The sequence below is a fragment of the Hoplias malabaricus genome, chromosome 6 (assembly GCF_029633855.1).
Source record: "Hoplias malabaricus isolate fHopMal1 chromosome 6, fHopMal1.hap1, whole genome shotgun sequence".
Taxonomy (NCBI): domain Eukaryota; kingdom Metazoa; phylum Chordata; class Actinopteri; order Characiformes; family Erythrinidae; genus Hoplias; species Hoplias malabaricus.
In genome coordinates this window covers 44,358,376-44,383,115 of record NC_089805.1, presented here as the reverse complement: position 1 = coordinate 44,383,115, position 24,740 = coordinate 44,358,376, and the positions used below count along the sequence as shown (strand labels likewise).

General features: G+C 41.7%; 2 protein-coding genes across 2 annotated transcripts; both read left to right on the top strand.

Annotated features, from left to right (window-relative positions):
• Window positions 1-5,922: 5,922 nt before the first annotated feature.
• LOC136700014 (protein S100-A13-like) lies at window positions 5,923-12,811 on the top strand. Its single transcript, XM_066675124.1, has 3 exons — window positions 5,923-6,081; window positions 10,423-10,554; window positions 11,978-12,811. Exons 1-3 carry the CDS (start codon window positions 6,064-6,066, stop codon window positions 12,146-12,148), a joined length of 321 nt encoding a protein of 106 aa, XP_066531221.1. The 5' UTR covers window positions 5,923-6,063; the 3' UTR covers window positions 12,149-12,811.
• Window positions 12,812-21,254: 8,443 nt separating this feature from the next.
• On the top strand, window positions 21,255-24,364 carry LOC136700064 (perforin-1-like). The gene is made up of 3 exons (XM_066675212.1): window positions 21,255-21,266; window positions 21,418-21,953; window positions 22,366-24,364. The coding sequence occupies exons 1-3, from the start codon at window positions 21,261-21,263 to the stop codon at window positions 23,534-23,536; spliced, it is 1,713 nt and encodes a 570-aa protein (XP_066531309.1). The 5' UTR covers window positions 21,255-21,260; the 3' UTR covers window positions 23,537-24,364.
• Window positions 24,365-24,740: the final 376 nt, after the last annotated feature.

Sequence of the window (24,740 nt, the reverse complement as noted above, 5' to 3'; positions counted from 1 at the left end):
TAGAAGGGGGGTGTTTCTGATAAAGTGGCCAGTGAGTGTCAGTAGAAGGGGTTGTTTCTGATAAAGTGGCCAGTGAGTGTCAGTAGAAGGGGTTGTTTCTGATAAAGTGGCCAGTGAGTGTCAGTAGAAGGGGGGGGGGGGTGTTTCTGATAAAGTGGCCAGTGAGTGTCAGTAGAAGGGGGTTGTTTCTGATAAAGTGGCCAGTGAGTGTCAGTAGAAGGGGGGTGTTTCTGATAAAGTGGCCAGTGTGTGTCAGTAGAGGGGGGTGTTTCTGATAAAGTGGCCAGTGAGTGTCAGTAGAGGGGGGTGTTTCTGATAAAGTGGCCAGTCAATGTCAGTAGAAGGGGGTGTTTCTGATAAAGTGGCCAGTGAGTGTCAGTAGAAGGGGGTTGTTTCTGATAAAGTGGCCAGTGAGTGTCAGTAGAAGGGGGGTGTTTCTGATAAAGTGGCCAGTGAGTGTCAGTAGAAGGGGGGTGTTTCTGATAAAGTGGCCAGTCAATGTCAATAGAAGGGGGTGTTTCTGATAAAGTGGCCAGTGAGTGTCAGTAGAAGGGGGGTGTTTCTGATAAAGTGGCCAGTGAGTGTCAGTAGAAGGGGGGTGTTTCTGATAAAGTGGCCAGTGAGTGACAGTAGAGGGGGGTGTTTCTGATAAAGTGGCCAGTGAGTGACAGTAGAGGGGGGTGTTTCTGATAAAGTGGCCAGTGAGTGACAGTAGAGAGGGGTGTTTCTGATAAAGTGGCCAGTGTGTGTCAGTAGAAGGGGGTTGTTTCTGATAAAGTGGCCAGTGAGTGTCAGTAGAAGGGGGGTGTTTCTGATAAAGTGGCCAGTGAGTGACAGTAGAGGGGGGTGTTTCTGATAAAGTGGCCAGTGAGTGACAGTAGAGGGGGGTGTTTCTGATAAAGTGGCCAGTGAGTGACAGTAGAAGGGGGGTGTTTCTGATAAAGTGGCCAGTGAGTGTCAGTAGAAGGGGGGTGTTTCTGATAAAGTGGCCAGTGAGTGACAGTAGAGGGGGGTGTTTCTGATAAAGTGGCCAGTGAGTGACAGTAGAGGGGGGTGTTTCTGATAAAGTGGCCAGTGAGTGACAGTAGAGGGGGGTGTTTCTGATAAAGTGGCCAGTGAGTGACAGTAGAGAGGGGTGTTTCTGATAAAGTGGCCAGTGTGTGTCAGTAGAAGGGGGTTGTTTCTGATAAAGTGGCCAGTGAGTGTCAGTAGAAGGGGGGTGTTTCTGATAAAGTGGCCAGTGAGTGACAGTAGAGGGGGGTGTTTCTGATAAAGTGGCCAGTGAGTGACAGTAGAGGGGGGTGTTTCTGATAAAGTGGCCAGTGAGTGACAGTAGAGAGGGGTGTTTCTGATAAAGTGGCCAGTGAGTGACAGTAGAGAGGGGTGTTTCTGATAAAGTGGCCAGTGTGTGTCAGTAGAAGGGGGTTGTTTCTGATAAAGTGGCCAGTGAGTGTCAGTAGAAGGGGGGTGTTTCTGATAAAGTGGCCAGTGAGTGACAGTAGAGGGGGGTGTTTCTGATAAAGTGGCCAGTGAGTGACAGTAGAGGGGGGTGTTTCTGATAAAGTGGCCAGTGAGTGACAGTAGAGAGGGGTGTTTCTGATAAAGTGGCCAGTGAGTGTCAGTAGAAGGGGGGTGTTTCTGATAAAGTGGCCAGTGAGTGACAGTAGAGGGGGGTGTTTCTGATAAAGTGGCCAGTGAGTGACAGTAGAGGGGGGTGTTTCTGATAAAGTGGCCAGTGAGTGACAGTAGAGGGGGGTGTTTCTGATAAAGTGGCCAGTGAGTGACAGTAGAGAGGGGTGTTTCTGATAAAGTGGCCAGTGTGTGTCAGTAGAAGGGGGTTGTTTCTGATAAAGTGGCCAGTGAGTGTCAGTAGAAGGGGGGTGTTTCTGATAAAGTGGCCAGTGAGTGACAGTAGAGGGGGGTGTTTCTGATAAAGTGGCCAGTGAGTGACAGTAGAGGGGGGTGTTTCTGATAAAGTGGCCAGTGAGTGACAGTAGAGAGGGGTGTTTCTGATAAAGTGGCCAGTGAGTGACAGTAGAGGGGGGTGTTTCTGATAAAGTGGCCAGTGAGTGTCAGTAGAAGGGGGGTGTTTCTGATAAAGTGGCCAGTGAGTGTCAGTAGAAGGGGGGTGTTTCTGATAAAGTGGCCAGTGAGTGACAGTAGAGGGGGGTGTTTCTGATAAAGTGGCCAGTGAGTGACAGTAGAGGGGGGTGTTTCTGATAAAGTGGCCAGTGAGTGACAGTAGAGAGGGGTGTTTCTGATAAAGTGGCCAGTGAGTGACAGTAGAGAGGGGTGTTTCTGATAAAGTGGCCAGTGAGTGACAGTAGAGGGGGGTGTTTCTGATAAAGTGGCCAGTGAGTGACAGTAGAGAGGGGTGTTTCTGATAAAGTGGCCAGTGTGTGTCAGTAGAAGGGGGTTGTTTCTGATAAAGTGGCCAGTGAGTGTCAGTAGAAGGGGGGTGTTTCTGATAAAGTGGCCAGTGAGTGACAGTAGAGAGGGGTGTTTCTGATAAAGTGGCCAGTGAGTGTCAGTAGAAGGGGGGTGTTTCTGATAAAGTGGCCAGTGAGTGACAGTAGAGGGGGGTGTTTCTGATAAAGTGGCCAGTGAGTGACAGTAGAGGGGGGTGTTTCTGATAAAGTGGCCAGTGAGTGACAGTAGAGAGGGGTGTTTCTGATAAAGTGGCCAGTGAGTGACAGTAGAGAGGGGTGTTTCTGATAAAGTGGCCAGTGAGTGACAGTAGAGGGGGGTGTTTCTGATAAAGTGGCCAGTGAGTGACAGTAGAGAGGGGTGTTTCTGATAAAGTGGCCAGTGTGTGTCAGTAGAAGGGGGTTGTTTCTGATAAAGTGGCCAGTGAGTGTCAGTAGAAGGGGGGTGTTTCTGATAAAGTGGCCAGTGAGTGACAGTAGAGAGGGGTGTTTCTGATAAAGTGGCCAGTGTGTGTCAGTAGAAGGTGGTGGGGTGTTTCTGATAAAGTGGTCAGTCAGTGGGAGTAGAGGGGGATGTTACTAATAAAGTGCACAGTGTGTGGAAGGGGTGTTTCCTCTTAGACCAAAGTAACTTACACAAGGAGCTCCCTCGCCACTGTTTTAAAGGACTAAGTCCACGCAGCCTCTTGAGCTGGGTTTCCAGGGTTTACTCTCATGCCACGAGAGATCCACTCATATAAACAAAGGCACGCCAGAATAAAGGAGAGTAAACTAGATCAGCATGTCGCTGTTTACAGAGCAGAAATCATTCACAGAAAGCTATGGGTTTTAAAGGATTGTGACACGCTGGACTCCTTAAAGGGGTCATCTTATTTTTAAAAAAAATCCCTTGTTTAGGGCATGTTCACATTAATGTGTGGATCAGAAACCCACCAACCCACACACTGTGAAACAAGACCACCCAGTCAGTTTAGTTGTGATGTTCCAAAATCAGAAAACCTGGGAAAAACGAGCCATTGTTTGAGTCTGTCCAATCACAGCCCTGGACCCGAATATATGTGAGAGTGCAAACACGAGGCTAAACACAGCAAAACAGAAACAATGAGTGCAGAGAAATAAGAGAACTGAATAAAAGCAGAGAAGAAAGAGAATTAAGTGGAAACAGCTAAAAACCAGAGCTTCTGCTCCTCGCTCCTCACTGCTGTGCGCTCGGGGTCGGGGTGAACAGAGAGCGGCTCATTATCATTTAAAGGAACAGGTGCTGAAAGCGGGCGTTCTGAACAGGGGCTGTTTACACAGGGGAGAACGGGACGTGTGCAGTATAACTAGGGTGACCAGATCTGAGATGGTGAAAAAGAGGACACGTATCCGGGGGTGGGGGGGGGGTTGACTACTGACGTGCAGACTGACCAATTAAATGTTTACAGGGAAGGTTATCGACCAATAACGGTAGCTCTACACTCAGAATCAGAAGATTTTAGGCTACTTCACCACGCCCCCTTCTCACTTAAGCGAACCAATCGGAGTAGGGGAGGGCGGGACTAGTTTGTGAACGAAACACTTCTCGAAGTTCTATGTAAGCTCTAGAAAAACAAAGTCCCAGATGTTAGTAAAATTCCCCCCGGACATTTTTTTAAGTCTAAAAAAGAGGACATGTCCGGGTAAAAGAGGACGTCTGGTCACCCTAATATAACTACACCAAAATGGTTCTGGAGGCTGTGTTGCCTTTGAGGGAGAAGGAATGTAATAGGTTACCAGCCCAAAGGCAGGAATGAATGTAATTGCTTAAAACACACTGGGTGGAGATTTTCAAATCACTTTTCTTCTGCCTTTTTGCAATTTTGAGTACTGCTTTTACACAAGAGCAGGCTGCTGTGGGATTGTGCAGTTTAGACAAAAGCAGGTCACAGACGTTCCATTAAGAACTAGATATACGCTCCACTGTGGAGAAGAGGGAGAATATATGCACTTTAAAGGTGCAACAAGTACAGTTGGCTACAAATGGTGGTACAAATGACAGAGCCTTTAAACAGCCACAAAAAAACAAATCTCATTAGCTTCAGAATTCCTAAAGGATACAGGTCACCAGGCCACTTTATTAGAGTCAAATGTTGGGACAAGTAGTTTATACAACTACAGAGTATAATTAACAACCGAATGTGAGACGTCTATAAGCCTGTAAACTGTAACCTGTTGTTCTGGATGCCTGATATAGCTACAGGTGCTTTGTGGCTTGTTCTTAAGTAAGACATTCTAGGCTTAAAGGAATGTGGCTTTACCTCATTCAAACGGTTGTAGGATTGCACAAGCGAGACCCTTTCAGATCAACAAGGTTCTCTAAAAGACGGAAGAGCCAGGTTAAAGACAAACTGAATTCTATAGATTTTTTTTTGCAACAGGATTTTGATGGAGTACAGTGGGAGGTGACATGGTAGTGCTACAGATTTCCTGCCACAGTCCAGCAACACATGTAGGTCTCAGAGGAACCGTTTGTGTGTGTGTGTGATTGGGTGAGTGTGTAATGCCTGGTGATGGACTGGAGCCTGTTAAAGGTGTGTTCCTGTTCAGCTCCCAATTCTGGGGTAGGCACCGGACCCTGGTCTGAGCGAATGACAGTGTTCAAAATAATATTTTTCACTCCAGAGTCCAGTCAATTCTAGTCTGTTCACCCTACAGCAGTTTAGCCACACTCAGTTGTGTTTAAGCTTGTCAGTGTGGACTATATATATATATATTTGATATAAATCAGTCTCAAGGGCACAGTAATAACTACAATCTGTTACATTCTAAGTTTGTATCCACAAGATACTATTCTGTGTTGTGAGTGTAATTTTGAACGTCCCAGATGTGTTAATATCTCATAAAAATCACTTATTATCTCGTAGTAATAAATATAAGACCTCATTATTATGATTTAATATAAAAGGCGACTGATATCGTATGTGGGGCCGGGCTCCCACAGTTTTTCCGTTGGTCTGAAGCGGGACGAATGCTAATGCTAACTCAGGCCAGTCTGCGCCTGCAGAGCTGCTGTTGCATAAAAGCGAGAGAAGCCAAGATTTTTCTGTTCTTTTTTCCTCCTGAGAGTTTCCAGATGTGAGGAAGCTCAGTAAAGTGGAAAAAGCGTGTGTGTGTTTGCTCCAGATATATATTACAATACGGGGACCAACATCTGTTAATTCACTCACACTGAAGTGAATTGTCTTCTTCCACTTAAAGGTAAAGACGAGTTTTAAGGTTAGAGGTAGGGTTACAGTAAGGGACAGTGTTAAATTCAGGGTTAAAACTAGGGTTTAGAGTCAGGATTAGGGTTTGTAAAGTCATAGTCACGGTTAACGTTAGAGTAAGCCTCCACAAAAGGAGTGGAAATCAACCCTACGTCCCCACAGTGCACGGAAACCACCTTGCGTGTGTAGGTATGTGTGTGTGGAGCTGGAATCCCCGCCCAGTGCCCAGAGTCGGATTACAGGACAGGCTTTAATTTTTTCCCCATAGTTTGCTGACACGGTGAGGTGGGCCGATCCTGTTTTTCGGAGTGGGAGGACTCAGGATTTGAGCCAAAATGTGACAGCAGAGGAAAAGTGAGCGAGGAAAGTAATAATTACTGCGAGAAGAGGAGAGGAGAAGAGAGGCTGCAATGGCGGAAGAGGTGAAGGTGAGATATTCACTTTTTATTTTGTGCTCTTTGGACTTTAAACTGTCTCCACCAGCTGCGGGTTCACTTTCTGACAGAGCTCAGTGGTCACTGAGTGGCAGAGGTTCGGGGTTTTCTACGTAAAATCCTCCAAAGAGAGAAATGCGCGTTTTTCCAGGTGGTTTTTAGTTTAAAACTCGTCTGTTTGTTGAGAACGAGACACGCACTTTACCATAGCAACCTAAAACAACGTCAGAAAACGTCAGAAAACAAAGAAAAATGCGTTTGGACCTAAACCAACGAGGCTTGTTCCGCTGAGGACGTTGGTATTTGTGTTATGGACGTTGATTGGCAGTTTTTTTTTTACGCGTGAAAGAAACGCAAACGTAAACCACGTTATCCTGTTTAAATCACACTCACAAGCACAAAATTGGGGGGGGTTATGAGTGCTGGGTTTGTGAGAAGTGAGTTTGCTCGCTTTTAAGGAGTGTCAGTGCTGAGAGACTAGTCTCCTGAAGTAAAGCAGCGCCTTAATTCAGACCATATGTCTCCACAGAATACATAGTTCTGGTCCAAATAGAAAGCACGAGGAGTCAATCAGCCTCTCCCTGCCTTCACACAGACATTAACATGGGGCTGAAAGAGGGGAACAGCAGCTACAAGACTTTTGGAAACTTGCTCATTCAGGATTTCCTCTGAAATTGAGGTATTAATAAAGAGACTGCCCCTCCTTTACCGCAGTAACAGCATCTAGTCCCCTGGGATGGCCTTAATCTAAATGTATTTGAACATTGCTGTGAGAGTTTGTTGGCACCCACCAGCCTAAAAACAGGTAATAACCGATATTGGATGATTACAAGCCCATCCCAAAGCTACTAGATGGAGTTCCAGCACCACTCTGGAGAACACAGTTCTACCGCTCCACACCCAGCGCTGTGGATTTAGAGTCTTCATGCTGACTCTTGGCATTAGGCACGGTGACCTAAGGCTTTCATGCAGCTACTCCCAGTGTCCCATTCTTTTGGCAGTGCTTGAAGATCTTTGTCAGCAACTGGTCAACCATAAATTAGCTGGATTCACTAAATATAGCTGTTGTCTATAAACCATTGGACATAAAGTATATATTTGTATGTACAAGTTGGAAACTCAGAGAGAGAGAGAGAGAGAGAGAGAGAGAGAGAGAGAGAGAGAGAGACAGGGCGGGACCGGCTGCAGAAAAGCGAACCACACTCATTGAGAAACGTGGTTCTGTATGGAGTTGTGTGTATAAATTTGGGCACCCCTCAACAAATCACATGTTTAGTTGATTTTCTAAATTAAATGTTCTCTGGAGGCAACGATTTTAAATATGGAAAAGTTTCTTTGTAAGTTTGTATTTGATACAGAAAATACAACATATATGACATAATTTTATATGTAAATTAACATTTGTGTGATGTATATTGCTGCTGTCAGATCAAAATCTTTTATCTTCATTTTTGTTGTTTAACATTTTGTGGCCTTATTTAAAATAATTAACGGTTCTTTAACACTGTGTAAATTTTCACAATGAATAAAGAGATAGAAATGCTCTGAGATATCTTGTTTACACTGACTTCTATGGGAAGGTCAGAAAAATAAATTTTTGTTTCTACTGAAAAGTAGAGGTACCAGGACAAGGTTGGACAAAGTTTTTTTTTTTTTTTTTCTTCCCCCCCCCCAAGACAGTGACAGAATACTTTGTTCTCAGGCCACATTGTATGTTCCTGTCTTTTCCCAAGTTGTTAAAACCAGCAAATAAATATTAACTGTGCTTCAAAAATGTGTATAGAAAGCGCTAAAACCTGGTCGTTTGACCAGGAGCAAACAGATATGTGCATAACAGCTGTAGTCCCCAAAAAAAGTGTCTGTCTACCATTAACAGATACAGAACCATTCTTTACACGTTTATTTAAAGGACTGTAACAGGTTTTCCATCACAGAGAAAAACCTTAAACAGGCAGTATCTTCTTTGGAGGTCAGTGGAGCTGTACAGCATTACGACTTTTACAGAGGAATCACTGGAGAACCGTATTTAGGGTGGAGCCCATGCTCTGACAGTTTGGTGTCTGCTGCTAGCAGAGCTCTGGGCCATGTTAGAACTGGGAGAGTATGCTGAGACCATGCGTAGATAATAATAATTACAGTGGTTACAGAAGCTAATTTCTTTTTTAAATTGGAGCAAGAGCATTGTGTTTTACCAAAAACTAAAAAAAGAGTTAGGGATTCAACCTCTGCAGATACTACTCTCACACCAGCTCCAACGGGCACCAGCATTTTGTTGGTAGGGAGGCGGTGGATGTGTCTGTATTTTAATAAAACAAAAACGTCCTGAATGTTTGTTTTTTATGGATATGTATCAATGTGAATGAATAATGTAGGTGTGATCTTTACCCGTTTAAAAACAGCTGTCAACAAACTGGGCCATCGTTGTTATTTAATCTGATTTATTTACAGATGTGTTCTCTGTGTTTGTGTGTTGGTTGTCGTGTGCTTGGTCAGGGTTGACTTACAGAAAAGATTTTAATCTCGGTGTGACCACCCTGGTTAAACTTAGGTTAAATACAAGTAAATAAATACACAATGCAATATCCTTTCCAAAAAGAGTCTTGGATCTGAGCTCATTTACCAGAAATGAGACTTATTTTTGAAGTTATAGTTTACCCAACATGTATTTAGATTCCTTTTATTTTAAGAGTTTTATAAGGTTATAATAATACAATATAACATGTTATACTCTATCAAGCTAAATCTGAGGTATAGCATATACAACACTTGACTGTAATTTTGTGCACAAGCCTAAAAATCCATCCTTTTTTTGCTAGTGACCGACATTACAATCTAAACACATTCTATAAAGTGTCAGTGGTCACAACCCTCAAAGAGATGAAACTGGTTTCTTCTCATTTATTTGACAAATTGGCACTCGCTTTGCCCTACAACTATTAAAACTGAAACTGAAACATGTAAACAATTCAGCCAAGTCTATTTTTAAAGATAATAGTAGAAGATAAAGCCAAACAAATCTAAACCCAACAGAAAATAAAATAATGTGGAAAGGAAACCTGGTTCTGTCTGGGTCCAAAAGGGATCTGTTTCATAGACGTACTGCCTGTGTTTGGTAGTGCAGAAGAATTCCTCTGGATCTAACACTGATTCTAAAGCTTTGAACAAAGGAATGTGTTAAAGTGTCCGTCTTGAGATATTTCAGAATGAAATACCAGATTATTTTCATGACAGTTGAAAAAGACAATATCAATCTTAACCTCACAGGGAAACAACATGGAAATTAAAAACCACACTAAAGGAGCATTCAATCATTATCTACAATGAATCATTTTCATGTTATGAGACAGTTATTATACTGGCACCTAGTGGATTTGATGTATCAGAAACTCTGAACTAAACCTGTTTTAAACATGGCCGTTCCCTTGTGAGAGACCCTTTCCGTGGAGCATAAATCGGATCATTCATGAACATGTTATTTGCTACATTTTGGTGTTACAAATTACCGCACCAGAAATGTAAGTAGAGCAAAGTTGCCTGCAGTAAAATGAGGTGTTTGTCAATGAGTAAAGGTGTGTCTATGGGTAAATAGAGCTCGGGGGCGGGGCATACGAGGCTGGACTTGCAGGTCTTACAGGTATCTCTGCCTGCTTCTCAAAGTCAGTTTCTAATATCAAGGCCTTTTAAGATCCAATGACAGAATAGAAAGACCTTTCAGTGGTTCTAGTTTATTCTGAACATATCCTTCAACACACAAAGCATAATGTTTACAAAGTTTAAATAACACAGCGTTCGTGACTAGGACGGGGCAGAGTGGGACGTGACAGTTACAAACACAACGTCAGGAGTCAGCCAGAGGGGTATACCGCCCGTCTACATTGGCCTGTTGTTCAGTGGAACTGTATTCTCAGGAATTACACAGCTCCTTGTAATTACTTTGAGAAAGTAGTGGCTGAGTGACAACCAGATCCTCACAAAAGTCTCACAAGGGTAGATACTGTTACTTCAGCAAAGTGGAACAAATTCCTTATTAATGCTAGTGATTTCAGAAGAAAGTCTGAATAAGCAGATAGTGGAGATATTGTAGTATTTATGGCGTTTGTGTTTTATGTAAGTTACAGGCTTAAAAGAAACTAAATTCTGTTTTAAAAGGCTACTATCTATCTATCTATCGATCTATCGGACCACACCGATCTGTACCAATAAATGTCCTTTGACTAGAGTCCTCACTACATTGACTTACATCTGTAACATAATAAAAAAATTGCACATCTGCAAAATGCCACAAACATATAATGTCTTCTAAAATGACTCTCTCTCTCTCTCTCTCTCTCTCAGTACTCAGATTTGGAGAAGGCCATTAACACTCTGGTCACAAACTTCCATGGTGCCTCGGCTGATAAAGGCCCTTCACTGAAGGTGGATGAGTTTAAGAACATGCTGTCCTCACAGCTGCCCAACCTCGTCAAGGTGAGAGGAACGAGAAGTGTTTTGAATTAGGTAGCATCCAACTGATCTGCTTCTCCAGTGACGTTCAGAGACAAGGCTTGAGCTTGATTATGAAACCAAAGGAATGACAGGAACGTACTGTTTTTAATGCATCGGTCATATAGAAGTGTATTGTATTATACACAACTGTATTTAAACATATTATAAGTTACTGTAGAATGTCTATAAGACAAACCCTAGGCATGTACAACATTCCAATGACTAGAATGATTCACGATGACGCCACAGGAAGGCATAATTTAGATGATTCACTGAAAAAAAGAAGCTAATTCACAAAGGGGACATCACTGGAAGGTAATCACACCCAGATCGTCTGAGCTGCTCATTTTCAGGGTGTGGCTCTTGATCCCTGTTGGGAAACTCTAAACCTCCTTTATTTACTGCAGGGCGTTTGTGTGCTGAACCTGGCTGTGGACACGGTAAAGCCGTGCTTAAGGATTATCAACCGTTTAGACGCTTGCCAGGCAGAAAAGTGGCTGTACCACACAGGGCAGGGTTCTGGACCCTTACTGAACTCACAAGAATCACAACGACAAAATGCCTTTAACATGGGAACAGTGCCTTGGCTGGTCGTGTTGTGGCAGGCCGTCCAGGGCTTAAGGCGGATTTTTTAGAACGGAGAGCAAACCTCACTGCACAAGCTTGCAGTAGTAGTTTTAAGGCGGCACTGCGAGATGTGAAAGGGGAATTCCAGCTAGATGTCTGTATATTTAAATGGATAACCATGTAAACAGTGACTGAGGGCGGTGGGATATGAAATGAGCTGAAGGGTTCCCAGTGGCTTTGAATGGAACCAGACGTCTTTCTCTAATCCCTTTACAGAAAGTTATTAACACGAACTAGTTTTATATAAAACTGCCTGATGTCTGAGATAGTGATTGAGAAGGTTCTGGCTTGAGTTATGTGCAGTGGAGTTTTCAGTGAACCACACCTTTAAACTGCTGTGTGTGAAACTTCCCCTGAAGAACCACACGATGGCGACAGACTTCAAGATTGTAGCGAAGGGTACAGTTCCCCAATGACAAAACCTTCATACAAACCCTTCCTTAAAAAGGGTTCTCAGTATAGAACCTAGAATGATTTGCCTCGTTGATGGCTCTTCTCTGTGTTGAAGAGGCTCTTTTAAAAATGGCTCTATTTTAGCTCTAGTACAAGACATACATACATTTAGCTGCAAGACACATACAGAACCCATATAAACACAAACCCACCTGTTTTTACTGCTCCAAGTTTGGTTTGACTTTACCCTTCACTGCTTGCATGTTGTAGAAGCATGTACACTGGGTGGGGCGTGACTGGTGGTGACTGGTGCGAAACCCATTGTTCAAGATCACATTACAAGGCCTTCAACCGGACTGGATGTTTCTCTTTGTTCCCATGTCAGACCTCCGGGACGGATGCAGGCTTTGGCGAAGTGCTGAAGCAGATGGGGGTGAAGGATGGAGAGGGAATAACCTTCAAAAACTTCTGGAGCCTGATCCAAAACCTGGCCACCAGTCAGTACGGGCTTCTCAGCCACGAGAAGGTGTCCAAATGTAGCTGCATCGTACTGTGATCGCCAGGACCTCGTCTACAGGAGGGGCTCTCTTCAGCTTCAATAAACCACCAAGATTCTGGTCTCTCTCTCTCTCTCTCTCTCTCTCTCTCTCACACACTACATTTAAACAATAACACTTCTTCTCTACAAACACTAACCCGTCCCCTCATGTCTACATCGGTGTCAACTGTGTCACGCTCGATTAAAGATCTCTGTTACTGTGCAATGTCGTGTAGAAATGAGGCACCTTATAAAATTAAATCGTGTCTATTGTGCCCCACACATCTCACCATAAATGATCATGAACTGGAGTATTGCTAAAAGAAATGTGTTTTTTTCTAAACCTGTCAAAGGAATCAGCAAATTGCATTAACCAAGTTTACTACTCTTTTTATAAATTGAAATTTTTTTTTAAGTAACAGCACTATTATGTCTCTCGTGTCTTATCTTGTTTACTATGTTTGTAATAACACAAGTCTCAGCTTTTCTTTTAAAGTGTATCAGCGACTTTTCAATCTCTCTTGAGAACGATGCGTTCTCAGAAGTGTTGAACTGAAGTTTTATGTTTCCATATTTATATTTTGTAATTCTCCTGTTTTTTTTATTTTTGTTTGTTTTGTTTTTTTTTTTGTTTTGGCCACAACAAATCATTTTGCAACATCTTGTCATTAAAACCAACAAAATCCATATGTTTGTGTGCTCTGTCTTCAGTGTGGTCACATTCTTTTTTCCTCATTTTTGTCCCTCTCTTAATTTTCTCCATGAATTTTATTTTCTTTCAGTAAAAACCACACCACACATATGCGCAGAGGTTTGTAGATATCTGTCATAGTTTACACATTACAGAGATCTCACAGGTCATCTCTGAAGGTCTTTATGGTCTTCAAATGAAATGCTTTGTAGAAACTGCAGGTCAAATCAAATCAAGTGGAATTTATTGTCGTTTCAACTATATCCAGTGCCAGGGCCAGGTTTCTACATAAATCATTCATTCATTCATTATCTGTAACCCTTATCCAGTTCAGGGTCACGGTGGGTCCAGAGCCTACCTGGAATCATTGGGCGCAAGGCGGGAATTATTAAAGTGCAACAGAGCAACTACGTAAGTAGAGTAACAACAGCACAGAACAAGCAACAGTAACACAGACATGTAACGCAAGACAAGGAACGACAAAAGACAGCAATTTAAAAATATGATGGAGGGGAGGCAGTGCAGTTGACCCTAAGGTCAACATACTCCATTAAGAAGAACAATATGCCATGCCCTGCAAGCGGCACCAACCATAATAAAAGCTTTGGGAAGACCCCCCCCCACCGCCCCCAGAGCGAGTGTGTGACGGACCGGTGCCCTGTCAAGTTCAAGTTCAAGAAGTTTATGGTCATTTCAGCAGTACACAGTGAAACAGCGTTCCTCCAGGGCCAAGGTGCTACATAAGACAGTACACAACGTTAAAGTGTCACCTGGGTGTCCTGGGTGAGTTGTGCCTTGTGCCCAATTATTCTGCATAGGCTTCATACCTGCCACAGCCCTGAACATGATGAAGTGGTAACAGATTATGAATGACTCAGTTTAAACTTCTTTTGGCTTTTGTCAGTTAAAAAATATTTACAAGAATAACAAATCACATGTTGCTGTTTATATATACATTTTACAAACAAACAAAACATCCCAGCAGTGAGGCTGTACATGCAAGGCACTACATATACATAAAAATAATGTATAACATTTTGGGGCTCTTTTGGTGGCGGCAGCACAAGTGCAAAATAAAATGGACACTCAAGCTCTCTGATTCTCATTTCTTTAAAAGGTGTGAGGGGCGGATCCAGTTATGTGGCTGTTTATAGGACAATGGCGAGGGTAGAAAGGGCTGCTCAAACTAAGAATCATTTTCTGTAAGCAGAACAAAATAGAGAAGATCATTTCTTTTTTAAGCGGGCATTTTTTTTATTCAGAATTTCTTTTTTAAATTTAGTATTTTGCTTCAATGGGGGCGGAATAGTGGCGCAACAGGTAATGTTGCAGTCACACAGCTCCAGGGACCTGGAGGTTGTGGGTTCGAGTCCCGCTCCGGGTGACTGTCTGTGAGGAGTGTGGTGTGTTCTCCCTGTGTCTGCGTGGGTTTCCTCCGGGTGACTGTCTGTGAGGAGTGTGGTGTGTTCTCCCTGTGTCTGCGTGGGTTTCCTCCGGGTGACTGTCTGTGAGGAGTGTGGTGTGTTCTCCCTGTGTCTGCGTGGGTTTCCTCCGGGTGACTGTCTGAGGAGTGTGGTGTGTTCTCCCTGTGTCCGCGTAGGTTTCCTCCAGGTGCTCTGGTTTCCTCCCACAGTCCAAAAAACACACGTTGGTAGGTGGATTGACGACACAAAAGTGTCCGTAGGTGTGAGTGTGTGAGTGAATGTATGTGTGTGTGTTGCCCTGACTGGCGCCCCCTCCAGGGTGTATTCCCGCCTTGCGCCCAATGATTCCAGGTAGGCTCTGGACCCTGAACTGGATAAGGGCTACAGACAATGAATGAATGAATGAACACACGCACGGGTGTATAGTTTTACACACTCACGCAGTCACAGCACTGGTAAATTTCACACAGCTGATCCACCTACTAATATGTGGGAGTAATTCGGAGCACCAGGAGGAAACCCTCGCAGACACAGGGAGAGCAAAAAACTATTATACTGTAAATTGCTTCCTGACACATGCTTCCATTGACCAGAATTGTAAGGAAAATCAAGACATGACCAATTCATTTGTACACTACATTTGATAAGCAGAAGCAATTCAAAGTGCTTTACATCATTACAACAAACATAAAACAATTTAAAACTAAGCTAGAAATATAAGTTTTAAGTGAAAAACTAGGAATGATTAAAAAAAATACATTTTTAAAATGCTAGCTAGTTTAATGCTAGAAGAAACTCAAACGGGTTTAAATTTTTTTAAACACTAACAGACTGAACACATCTCACAGCTTCAACTGACAGCAGCATAACGACTGATAGCGGCTTTACCATGTTTGGACCTAATTAGTCAGGAGGTTGAGCTACACTGATCTGAGCTTCCTCTTAGGCCTGTATTTAATCAGAATATCAGAGATGTAAGTAGGACTTAGGGCATCTTGTTGATCTTACTATGAAGGAAGAAAGTCCACTAGTTTCTCATCTATTTCATGCCAAAACACTCATAACATTGTTTAAAATAATGCAATAGTCATGCAAGCTGAAAAATAGGAGTCTTATTCATCTTCATTATTGCTTTATTGCAAGTTTATTGCAAACCATTTGCATGTTGCGCTTTAGAGAAGTGTTATGCCACTTCCTTTATTTGAACAATCGTCAAAAGCTGTGTTTTCACAACCTTAGACGCATTGTTGGTTTAACAATATAGAAGTGCTACTCTTATCAAACACTATCAAGTACGCACCCTGGGGAAGATAGTGTTAAAGCTATGTTACTGTGAAACTGAAAACCTCCTTTTTAAAAATGTGTTTATTAGAGAAAGAACATTATTGTTACTGGAACAAAAGCGTATAAACATTAAGAAATAGCCCTCATGACTTTTAATGAATGTTAATGCTGAGGGTATTATATTTCAAATTATTTTGCACCTATTCTTTTGGTCCATACACAATGTAGAGGGCAGCTGGCAAACAACATCCAAAAGTCGATAAGGGTCAGATGCGTATGGCCTAAAGCACCCTTGATAATGGGATACAGATGATTCACTTTGGCAAACAGCTTGTCTCTTAACATGCATAGGAATCTTTACATTAGCATCTACACGTGCACGTCAGGAAAGGCCTTGTTTACCACGAAAAGGCTGTGGATCTTTATGTTCCACTGGATATTTGTCCCTGACAGAAACAAAGGAAAAGAGCACATATCGACTACAGTCGGCCTCACAGTGCTTCACCTAAAACATCTGCCAGCAGAGCTCTATAAAAACATCTGAACCTCTTGGTGGTTTTTGAAATTCATTTATTTACCCACAGGGGAAGAGGAGAATGCTCTCAACTTTCCTCAACTTTGAACACAAAGTTGTTGAGAACATAGTAGGCATCATTATATACATTCTCTCTCGCATGGGATCTGATCTCAACATCAAGGTCCAGCATGCTGCTAATGGGTTTAACTGAGGCTCCTTCTTTTGGATCTCCATTGCTCAGCCACGTGTGGAGGCAGCACTGCTTTTGAGGCAGAAGGAACATAGATGGTTACCAGACAAAAGGCAGGTATGAATGTGATTGGTTGCTTGTTACATGATCCTACATTTTAGCAATGCAGTGTACAGTGTATTGCACATTTTTTTCTCTTACCGTAACCTGTAGCCCGTAATCATCCAACATCCACACATGGACATTTCAGCTTAATGTGTGAATATATTTCACACCCCAGAACACCTTGCTGTCCTGGACCATGTCCATCAGTGCCGAATGTTTGTGTACAACAGATAGCAACATAATTTTAAAAAAAAAGAAACAGGATACACAATAAATTACCAGTAATATTTAAGAGTTGGGAAAATGGTTAACCTAACAAACAACGATTTAAAGCTTTAATCTGTTTGATGTTGACTTTCTGTGAGGAGTGTGGTGTGTTCTCCTTGTGTCTGCGTGGGTTTCCTCCGGGTGACTGTGAGGAGTTTGGTGTGTTCTCCCTGCGTCTGCGTGGGTTTCCTCCGGGTGACTGTCTGTGAGGAGTGTGGTGTGTTCTCCCTGTGTCTGCGTGGGTTTCCTCCGGGTGACTGTCTGTGAGGAGTTTGGTGTGTTCTCTCTGTGTCTGCGTGGGTTTCCTCCGGGTGACTGTCTGTGAGGAGTGTGGTGTGTTCTCTCTGTCTGCGTGGGTTTCCTCCAGGTGACTGTCTGTGAGGAGTGTGGTGTGTTCTCTCTGTGTCTGTGTGGGTTTCCTCCGGGTGACTGTCTGTGAGGTGTTTGGTGTGTTCTCTCTGTGTCCGTGTGGGTTTCCTCCGGGTGACTGTCTGTGAGGAGTGTGGTGTGTTCTCCCTGTGTCTGTGTGGGTTTCCTCCGGGTGACTGTCTGTGAGGAGTGTGGTGTGTTCTCCCTGTGTCTGTGTGGGTTTCCTCCGGGTGACTGTCTGTGAGGAGTGTGGTGTGTTCTCCTTGTGTCTGCGTGGGTTTCTTCCGGGTGACTGTCTGTGAGGAGTTTGGTGTGTTCTCCCTGTGTCTGTGTGGGTTTCCTCCGAGTGACTGTCTGTGAGGAGTTTGGTGTGTTCTCCTTGTGTCCGTGTGGGTTTCCTCCGGGTGCTCTGGTTTCCTCGCATGCTCCAAAAACACACATTGGTAGGTGAATTGGCAACTCAAAAGTGTCCTTAGGTCTGTGAGTGAATGTCGCCCTGTGAAGGACTGGTGCCCCCTCCAGGGTGTGTTCCCACCTTGTGCCCAATGATTCCGGGTAGGCTCCGGACCTGAACTGGATAAGGACTTATAGACAATGAATGAATGAATTATATTTGTGAGGGTATCTGGGTGTGGAGGATTTGTCTTTTCTGGGAGCTTGGAATCTTTGTCACTGCTTGGTGGTTAGATTCTTTCTATTTCCAGTGCAGTCTTTCTCACTGTTGTTCAGCAGCTGCCATCTCCATTTGTGTTGGTTGGGACTGTTGGATACTCTTGTTGTTGTTGCCAGTGGCTGGCATGATGTGGTTGCTGCTGTTGACTGAGAGAGCTGGTCAAAACATAATAGCATTTCACTTTTAAATACAAGAAATTTTGAAACAAGTGGTTTTAGGGTTCACTAATCACCTCACTAATGGTCTTGTGGCAGAATACTAACAAAGCATAGACACTGTCATTGCAGCAGATGCAAAACAACTCCTGAATAATATTCTTCAATTCAGAAGACATGCTTTATTCTGTATGTAATTAGTTTATTCTGAATAAATAAACAGTGCACTACTGTCTGGTTGCAGCGATGGCTTCTCTTGAGCAAATCACACTTTAGAAACAGTGTGGCACACACAAGCCTTAATAAACAAAAAGCCCAAAATGCCTGTTAAAACCACAGTTTAGAAGTATGTCTTATATGCCACAGTGGACATGGTGTGAATCAGAAGACAACAACCAGAGACAAAAGACAAAACAATGGAGAACATAATAAAGTCCAGCATTAAACACGTTCTCTGAGTTGTTTAAAGTCATTGTAGAGTTAACAGGTGTTATTTTGGTCTCTCATTTTTATGTTTATATATTTTTATGTCTTCTCTGTGTAAAACCCTAAACTATAATCTTATATATCTGCATGATGGAATTGAACCATGATGCTTTATTTGTAATGTAGAAAATAAGTAAATATCAGGACATTTCAAACAGATAATATAAAATATTTCAGAGAAAGGGTCAAATATTTTGAGCTTGGAAAATGATGTTTACAAATATTATCACAGCCTGCAGTTGTGTATCACTTTATATGTGTAAATGAAAATACTGCATGCACATTTATAATTGTGTGATTCTACAGGGTGGGCCATTTCTATGGATACACCTTAATAAAATGGGAATGGTTGGTGATATTAACTTCCTGTTTATGGCACATTAGTATATGGGAGGGGGGAAACTTTTCAAGATGGTGGTGATCATGGTGGTCATTTGGAAGTTGGCCATTTTGGGTCCAACTTTTGTTTTTTCAATGGGAAGAGGGTCATGTGACACATCAAACTTATTGGGAATTTCACAAGAAAAACAATGGTGTGGTTTTAACGTAACTTTATTCTTTAATGAGTTATTTACAAGTTTCTGACCACTTATAAAATGTGTTCAAAGTGCTGCCCATTGTGTTGGATTGTCAATGCAACCCTCTTCTCCCACTCTTCACACACTGATAGCAACACCGCAGGAGAAACGCTAGCACAGGCTTCCAGTATCCGTAGTTTCAGGTGCTGCATGTTAAAACCAAGCAGACCATTGTTTTTCTTGTGAAATTCCCAATAAGTTTGATGTGTCACATGACCCTCTTCCCATTGAAAAAACAAAAGTTGGATCCAAAATGGCCGACTTAAAAATGGCCACCATGGTCACCACCCATCTTGAAAAGCTTCCCCCCTCCCATATACTAATGTGCCACAAACAGGAAGTTAATATCACCAACCATTCCCATTTTATTAAGGTGTATTGTGAGAAGGATGTTAGAATTGAAGTGTGGAGGGTACGGCTGAAGAAGTGAGGGTTCACACAGCAAGGAGCAGGCAGGACTCAAAATAACTCATTCTGTGACAATTTATTCAAACTTAGCACACGTGATGATAAGAGAGGTACCAATAAAGAAAAGAAAATAATTAAAAAACAGCGAGTTAAAACTAAACAGACCTAGTTCGTCCGTACTGCAGTCCTATCTACCTTCCCTGGCTACCGCAGCCGAATCCCCCTCCTTTTAGTAACTTAGCCCCACCCCTCTCTTAATTGGACTAACCCAACTCTGGCAAAGGGGTAACAAAGTTACTTACAGGAAGATATTTATTCCCTACAATATAACCAATAACAGATATCCCCGGCACACCTTATTCTGGCTTCACTGGTGAGTATTTACCTATGTACATAGTTTGTTAGTATTTTTACTTATTTGCTTTTTCCCTTTCACAGGTTCCCGAATCCAGCTCTTCCCTCCCCCTCTCTATACCTCACCGTGGGCCCTTCGTCTAGCACATAGAGAAACAGGAAATTTGCCGCCATTTCCCCAGGAACAGGACCTGAAACACAAGGTAAGTAATAATACCAGCATACATTCCTTAATGTATATTCCAGTCTTGGTGATGGGGCCAATTCACTGACCTCATCACATGTATCCATATAAATGGCCCACCCTGTATATTAAACTTAAACTAATACAGTGTTATTTTAGTCAGCTGAGTTTAGATTTAATCTTAGTCTTCTGACTAACATGTGTATTGTTTTTAGTCTCATTTTACTCATTTAATTATCTAAAATAACTAAATCCATTTTAGTCTAGTTTTAGTCCATTAAATTATTATTACTATTATTATTAATAATAGGGCGGCACAGTGGTGCAGCAGGTAGTGTCGCAGTCAGACAGCTAGGGTTAGGGTTAGTGTCTGTGTCACAAAGCTCCAGGCACCTGTCATTTACAGGGTGACACACACTCACACATTCACACACACAGTCACACATACCAATGTGTGTTTTTGGACCGAGGGGAGCACCCGGAGGAAATCCATGGAGACGCGTGGAGAACACACCCAACTCCTCACGGATAGTCACCCGGAGCAGGACTCAAACCCACAACCTCCAGGTCCCTGGAGATGTGTGACCTGCTGTGCCACTGTGCCACCCTCCATTGCATTTACTTTACTCTAAATACAACTTATCATTGTTCACATTTTCAGACATTAATTTTCATACAGCTCTAAACATAATCACATAACATTCAGTTATTCAACATTTAACAGTATGCATTACGTTTTCATGGAGTTTGTTAGCTACTGTTGCACTGACAGGCCTTTAACAGCACTCATTCATTTTTATGTACTTCATGCTTGTTTTAAGTGTTGAGTATTTGACAGTAGTCACAGCTTCACAGACTAATCTAAAGATTACTTTTCAATCAAAGTCCTATTGCACTAATTTTAAATTAATTTTATTAATAGTGTTATAATACTGCTGTAGAGATGTAGGCATGTGTCTTCTTATGTTTGCTTTTTGAAACTTGATTCATGCAAATGGTACTTTCTCTTAACCAAATGAGATACGCACATTATCCACTTGCAGCTAGTTGTGTTAAGCTTTTTTTTTTAATGACAAAATCTCCTGTTTCAAAGGCACCCTGTAAATAAATATGAATTGAATTTTAATGAACAAATCGTTTCTCACTTGTTTTTTTTTTCAAATATTTCTTAGCATGTAAATATTTAATTACATGTGGTGTAATATATACAATAATCTGTAAGTCATAGTTCAGAAAAGTGCCTTTATCTGAATGATGTCAAGAATGAATAACTAATAACACTGAGCATCTCAGCATGTCACTAGTTGACTATCCATAAATAGACAAAGATTAATATCAGATGCATAAAAAAAGATCTAATATAGGAAGGCCCGCCCTCACTTACACTACTATTTAACATGAGACCTTTGATTTAGTTTGACTCACATCTCAGATAAAGATACAAGATGCAAGTATGTTGTAATGAAATACACTGAAAAGATTCAGCTTGTACTTTGAATACTAAGCTTTACTGTGGTGTAGAGATGCTCTGGGTGCCACAGATCACAAAGATCTTTTCTGTTTTTATTTAAGGAATTAAAAAAATATTTTTTCTCATTTCAGATGATGGGACACATGTGGCAATGTCTTATCAGAAGCTTATTCTACTGCGCTCTGTTGTTCTTGGTCAGTGGTGAAGAACAGATGGAACTGGGCTCTCCAGCAGTCTGTAGAAAAGCTGCCTTTGTTCCTGGGCACAATCTCGGTGGAGAAGGCTTTGACATTGTGAAGATGGAGAGAAAAGGGTCTTATGTCATCAACATGGAAAAGTGGAACATAGGGAATGGCAGTTGTAAAATGTTCAACAATCCGTATCTAAATAACGTGAAGCAGAAGATTCCTGCTGATGTGGTGTTTTGGAGGGCAGTATCCAAGTGTTCAATGAAGGTTTCCAGCAAGGTCTTTGAGTCGAGTGAAGCTCTTGTGAAAGATTCTACCTCATCAATCACCAATGATTGGAAACTTGGACTTGATGTGATTCTTAAGGGTTCGGGTTCATTAGGAGGCACTCATTCCCGTGAAGCGCGGTTCAGTATGGAGAAGTCAAAGGAAGATAAGTACAGCTTCACCAAACACCTCATCCAGTGCAGGCTGTACACGTGAGTCATTGTTATTTGCTATAAAATAATTTTATAATTAGTATACTACAGTCACATGCAAATGTATCAATGCTAAATATGTTCTGTTGCTTTTACAAAAAAAAAAAGCCATCCTTAACATAGATCAAATTTAAACATGGCATGTTAATGTTCTTTTATTTGCTGAGTGTAATATAATGAGAGCCCCCATTTTCTAATTTAGATTCTAATCTATATATATATTTTTTTACACTTGGTAATAAATATAGTATTAAGATATGTGTGGTTTCAAGTAGCTGATAGAAATGGTATCCACATTATAATTTTCCAGCTTTATCCCGAGTTAAATCGTAATAATTCTATTCTTATTGGCAGCCTTGAAATCTTCTAAAATATGCCCTATGTTCATTAAATATTTCGAATTCCATCACAGGTACGAGATAAAAAGATCGCCCACACTTCATCGAGAGTTTCTTCAGGCTGTGCAGTCTCTTCCCAGAGTATATAATTCTAAAGCCTATGAAGAAATAATTGAGAGGTTTGGCACACACTATATCAAAAATGTGGAGTTAGGGGGGGGGATTAAAGCAATAACAGCAATCAGTGAGTGCAAGGCAGCTTTGAGTGGCATCACGGATACAGCGGTCAAAGACTGTCTGGATGTGGAGGCTTCAGGAATGTACAAATCGGCCACACTGAATGCAGAGAATAGATATTGTCAACAATTAAAAAACAAGATGAATACTAATGCAAAGTTCAGCTCAATGTTTAGTGAGCGGCAGACAGAGATTGTAGGTGGAAACATTAATGGTGAGCATATCTTCTTTTCCAGTAGCTCTCATAAAACATCTCTGAACAATTGGCTGAACTCGCTGAAGACCATCCCTGACGTGGTGATGTACAAACTTCTCCCCCTGCATTCAGTGCTAAATAAAAAGCCCCGTGCCAAAGCGGGCCTGAAGAAGGCCATAGAAAATTATATCCTTAAAAATGCCTTGAAAAAAGTCTGCTCCAGGTCTTGCCAAAGGAGCAGCGTCAGGGATCGCTGCGCTTGTGTTTGTAATTCAAATGAAAATGTATTGTCCAATTGCTGCCCACGTGCAAAAGGCCTTGCATCACTGAGGGTTTACAATCTCTATGCCAGAGGTTTACATGGGGACTTCTGGAGCAAAACTGATGGAGTTGTACAAGTCAAGTATGGCCATGAAATCAGACGTACTGCAGTGATTGATAATAATGATAATCCTCGCTGGCGTGAATCATTTGATTTTGGTCCTGTCAGATTGTTAAAGGGCATTAAACTCTATTTTGAAGTGTATGATGCAGATAAATCCTGGAACAGTGACTTTCTGGGATCATGCTTCACTCCTGTGAAAAATGGAAGGGAGAGTAAATCATGTTATTTCAAACACGGCACCTTCTTTTACTCCTATTCTGTAACATGTGGGCCAAGTCTCCAGGGTCCAAATTGTGCAGATTACAAACCATCCCCTATGGCTGCCCCTCTGGCTCATATCTTTCAATCCAGAAATGGCATTCTGGCTAAAGACACATGGAGACTCCAGAATTACACCGATACACTTCACTTTAAGGATTATAATTAGCAAGTCAAAATCATGTGCATAAATACGAGCTTAGCTCATATGGCTTGTTTGGCAAATCAAAAGAATATCATTACTTTTGGACAGTGAAAGTTGAATTTCTGAAGTAGTCTGGTTATTTTAGATCTTTGGTGTGATTCCTTTGGGCGGGCGTGAGTGCAGTAATCACATGATAAAACAACACCAAGTCCTTGAGAGGAGGTGGCCCCAATCTGTCCCAAATGAACTCTGAAGGAGTTTGTCTTTGGTGAGAATGTGATCTGATCTCAATAAATCTCAACTAGCACCCTAAAAGTAAATAAACATGGAAAATACATTTGCAATTCACATTTTCAAACACACCTTCAGTATAACATGTTGATGCTGATGGTGCACACCATTGTCCATTGTCCATGTCCTTAGTATTAACTCAGTATCCGGCACATCCAGAACTAGTCCAGAACACAAGACCTCCTTCCTTTATTTTTTATTATCTTGTTCTTCAGACAGGACTAGCATGAGAATAGAAAACATTTTGTTGTAGTTTGATGTGATGTATTTTAACACATTGGAATTTTTCTAACAAACCCAACCAAGGGGAAAACATTACATTTGGATCAGAGCAAATGAACTACCGATGGGAACATACAATGTGTTTAAGTAATACGCTTATTTTAGTATATGTGCATGACATTCTGACATAGTTTACAATGGCAGACATTACTTTTAATTTATGTAAAAGAGTAAAACATCAAACCTGAAGATGGTCAGACAGTAATATTATGTTTAAAAAGTTTGACTTTGTTTAATTATTTATCCTTTGCTGCACTGCTTTGTTGCTTGCATGTTGTGCTTGGGTTTAATAAAAGCATTCACAAAGACAAAACTGAGTGAATTTTGTTCCTTCGGAGAAAGCTAATGAGTCACAGTTTAAAACGTACAGACATCTCACACCATCCTGGGAATCAAGCAGGAACTTTTCACTGTTTACTGCAGCATCATTTGGGGGAATGTGCAGATGACGACCATCATAGAAAATGCAAGTGGTGCTTTTAAAAATGTACATTAGTTTTGCAGTTGTATTTGTCTCTGCCCATGTTCTCTACATATACTAAAGCTTCTTAAAAGAATAGTGACACTGCTTTTGAGGAACAAATGACACAAACATAAGCTAATTGTTTTTATTTATATATTGGGTTGAATTCTGTATGTACTGCAAGTGTAAATA

Excerpts from the sequence above, each read along its gene's own strand:
- LOC136700014 (XM_066675124.1), top strand. Across the intron at positions 10,555-11,977 it reads AGCTGCCCAACCTCGTCAAG|ACCTCCGGGACGGATGCAGG; the intron begins GTGAGAGGAACG and ends TTCCCATGTCAG.
- LOC136700064 (XM_066675212.1), top strand. Across the intron at positions 21,954-22,365 it reads ATCCAGTGCAGGCTGTACAC|GTACGAGATAAAAAGATCGC; the intron begins GTGAGTCATTGT and ends ATTCCATCACAG.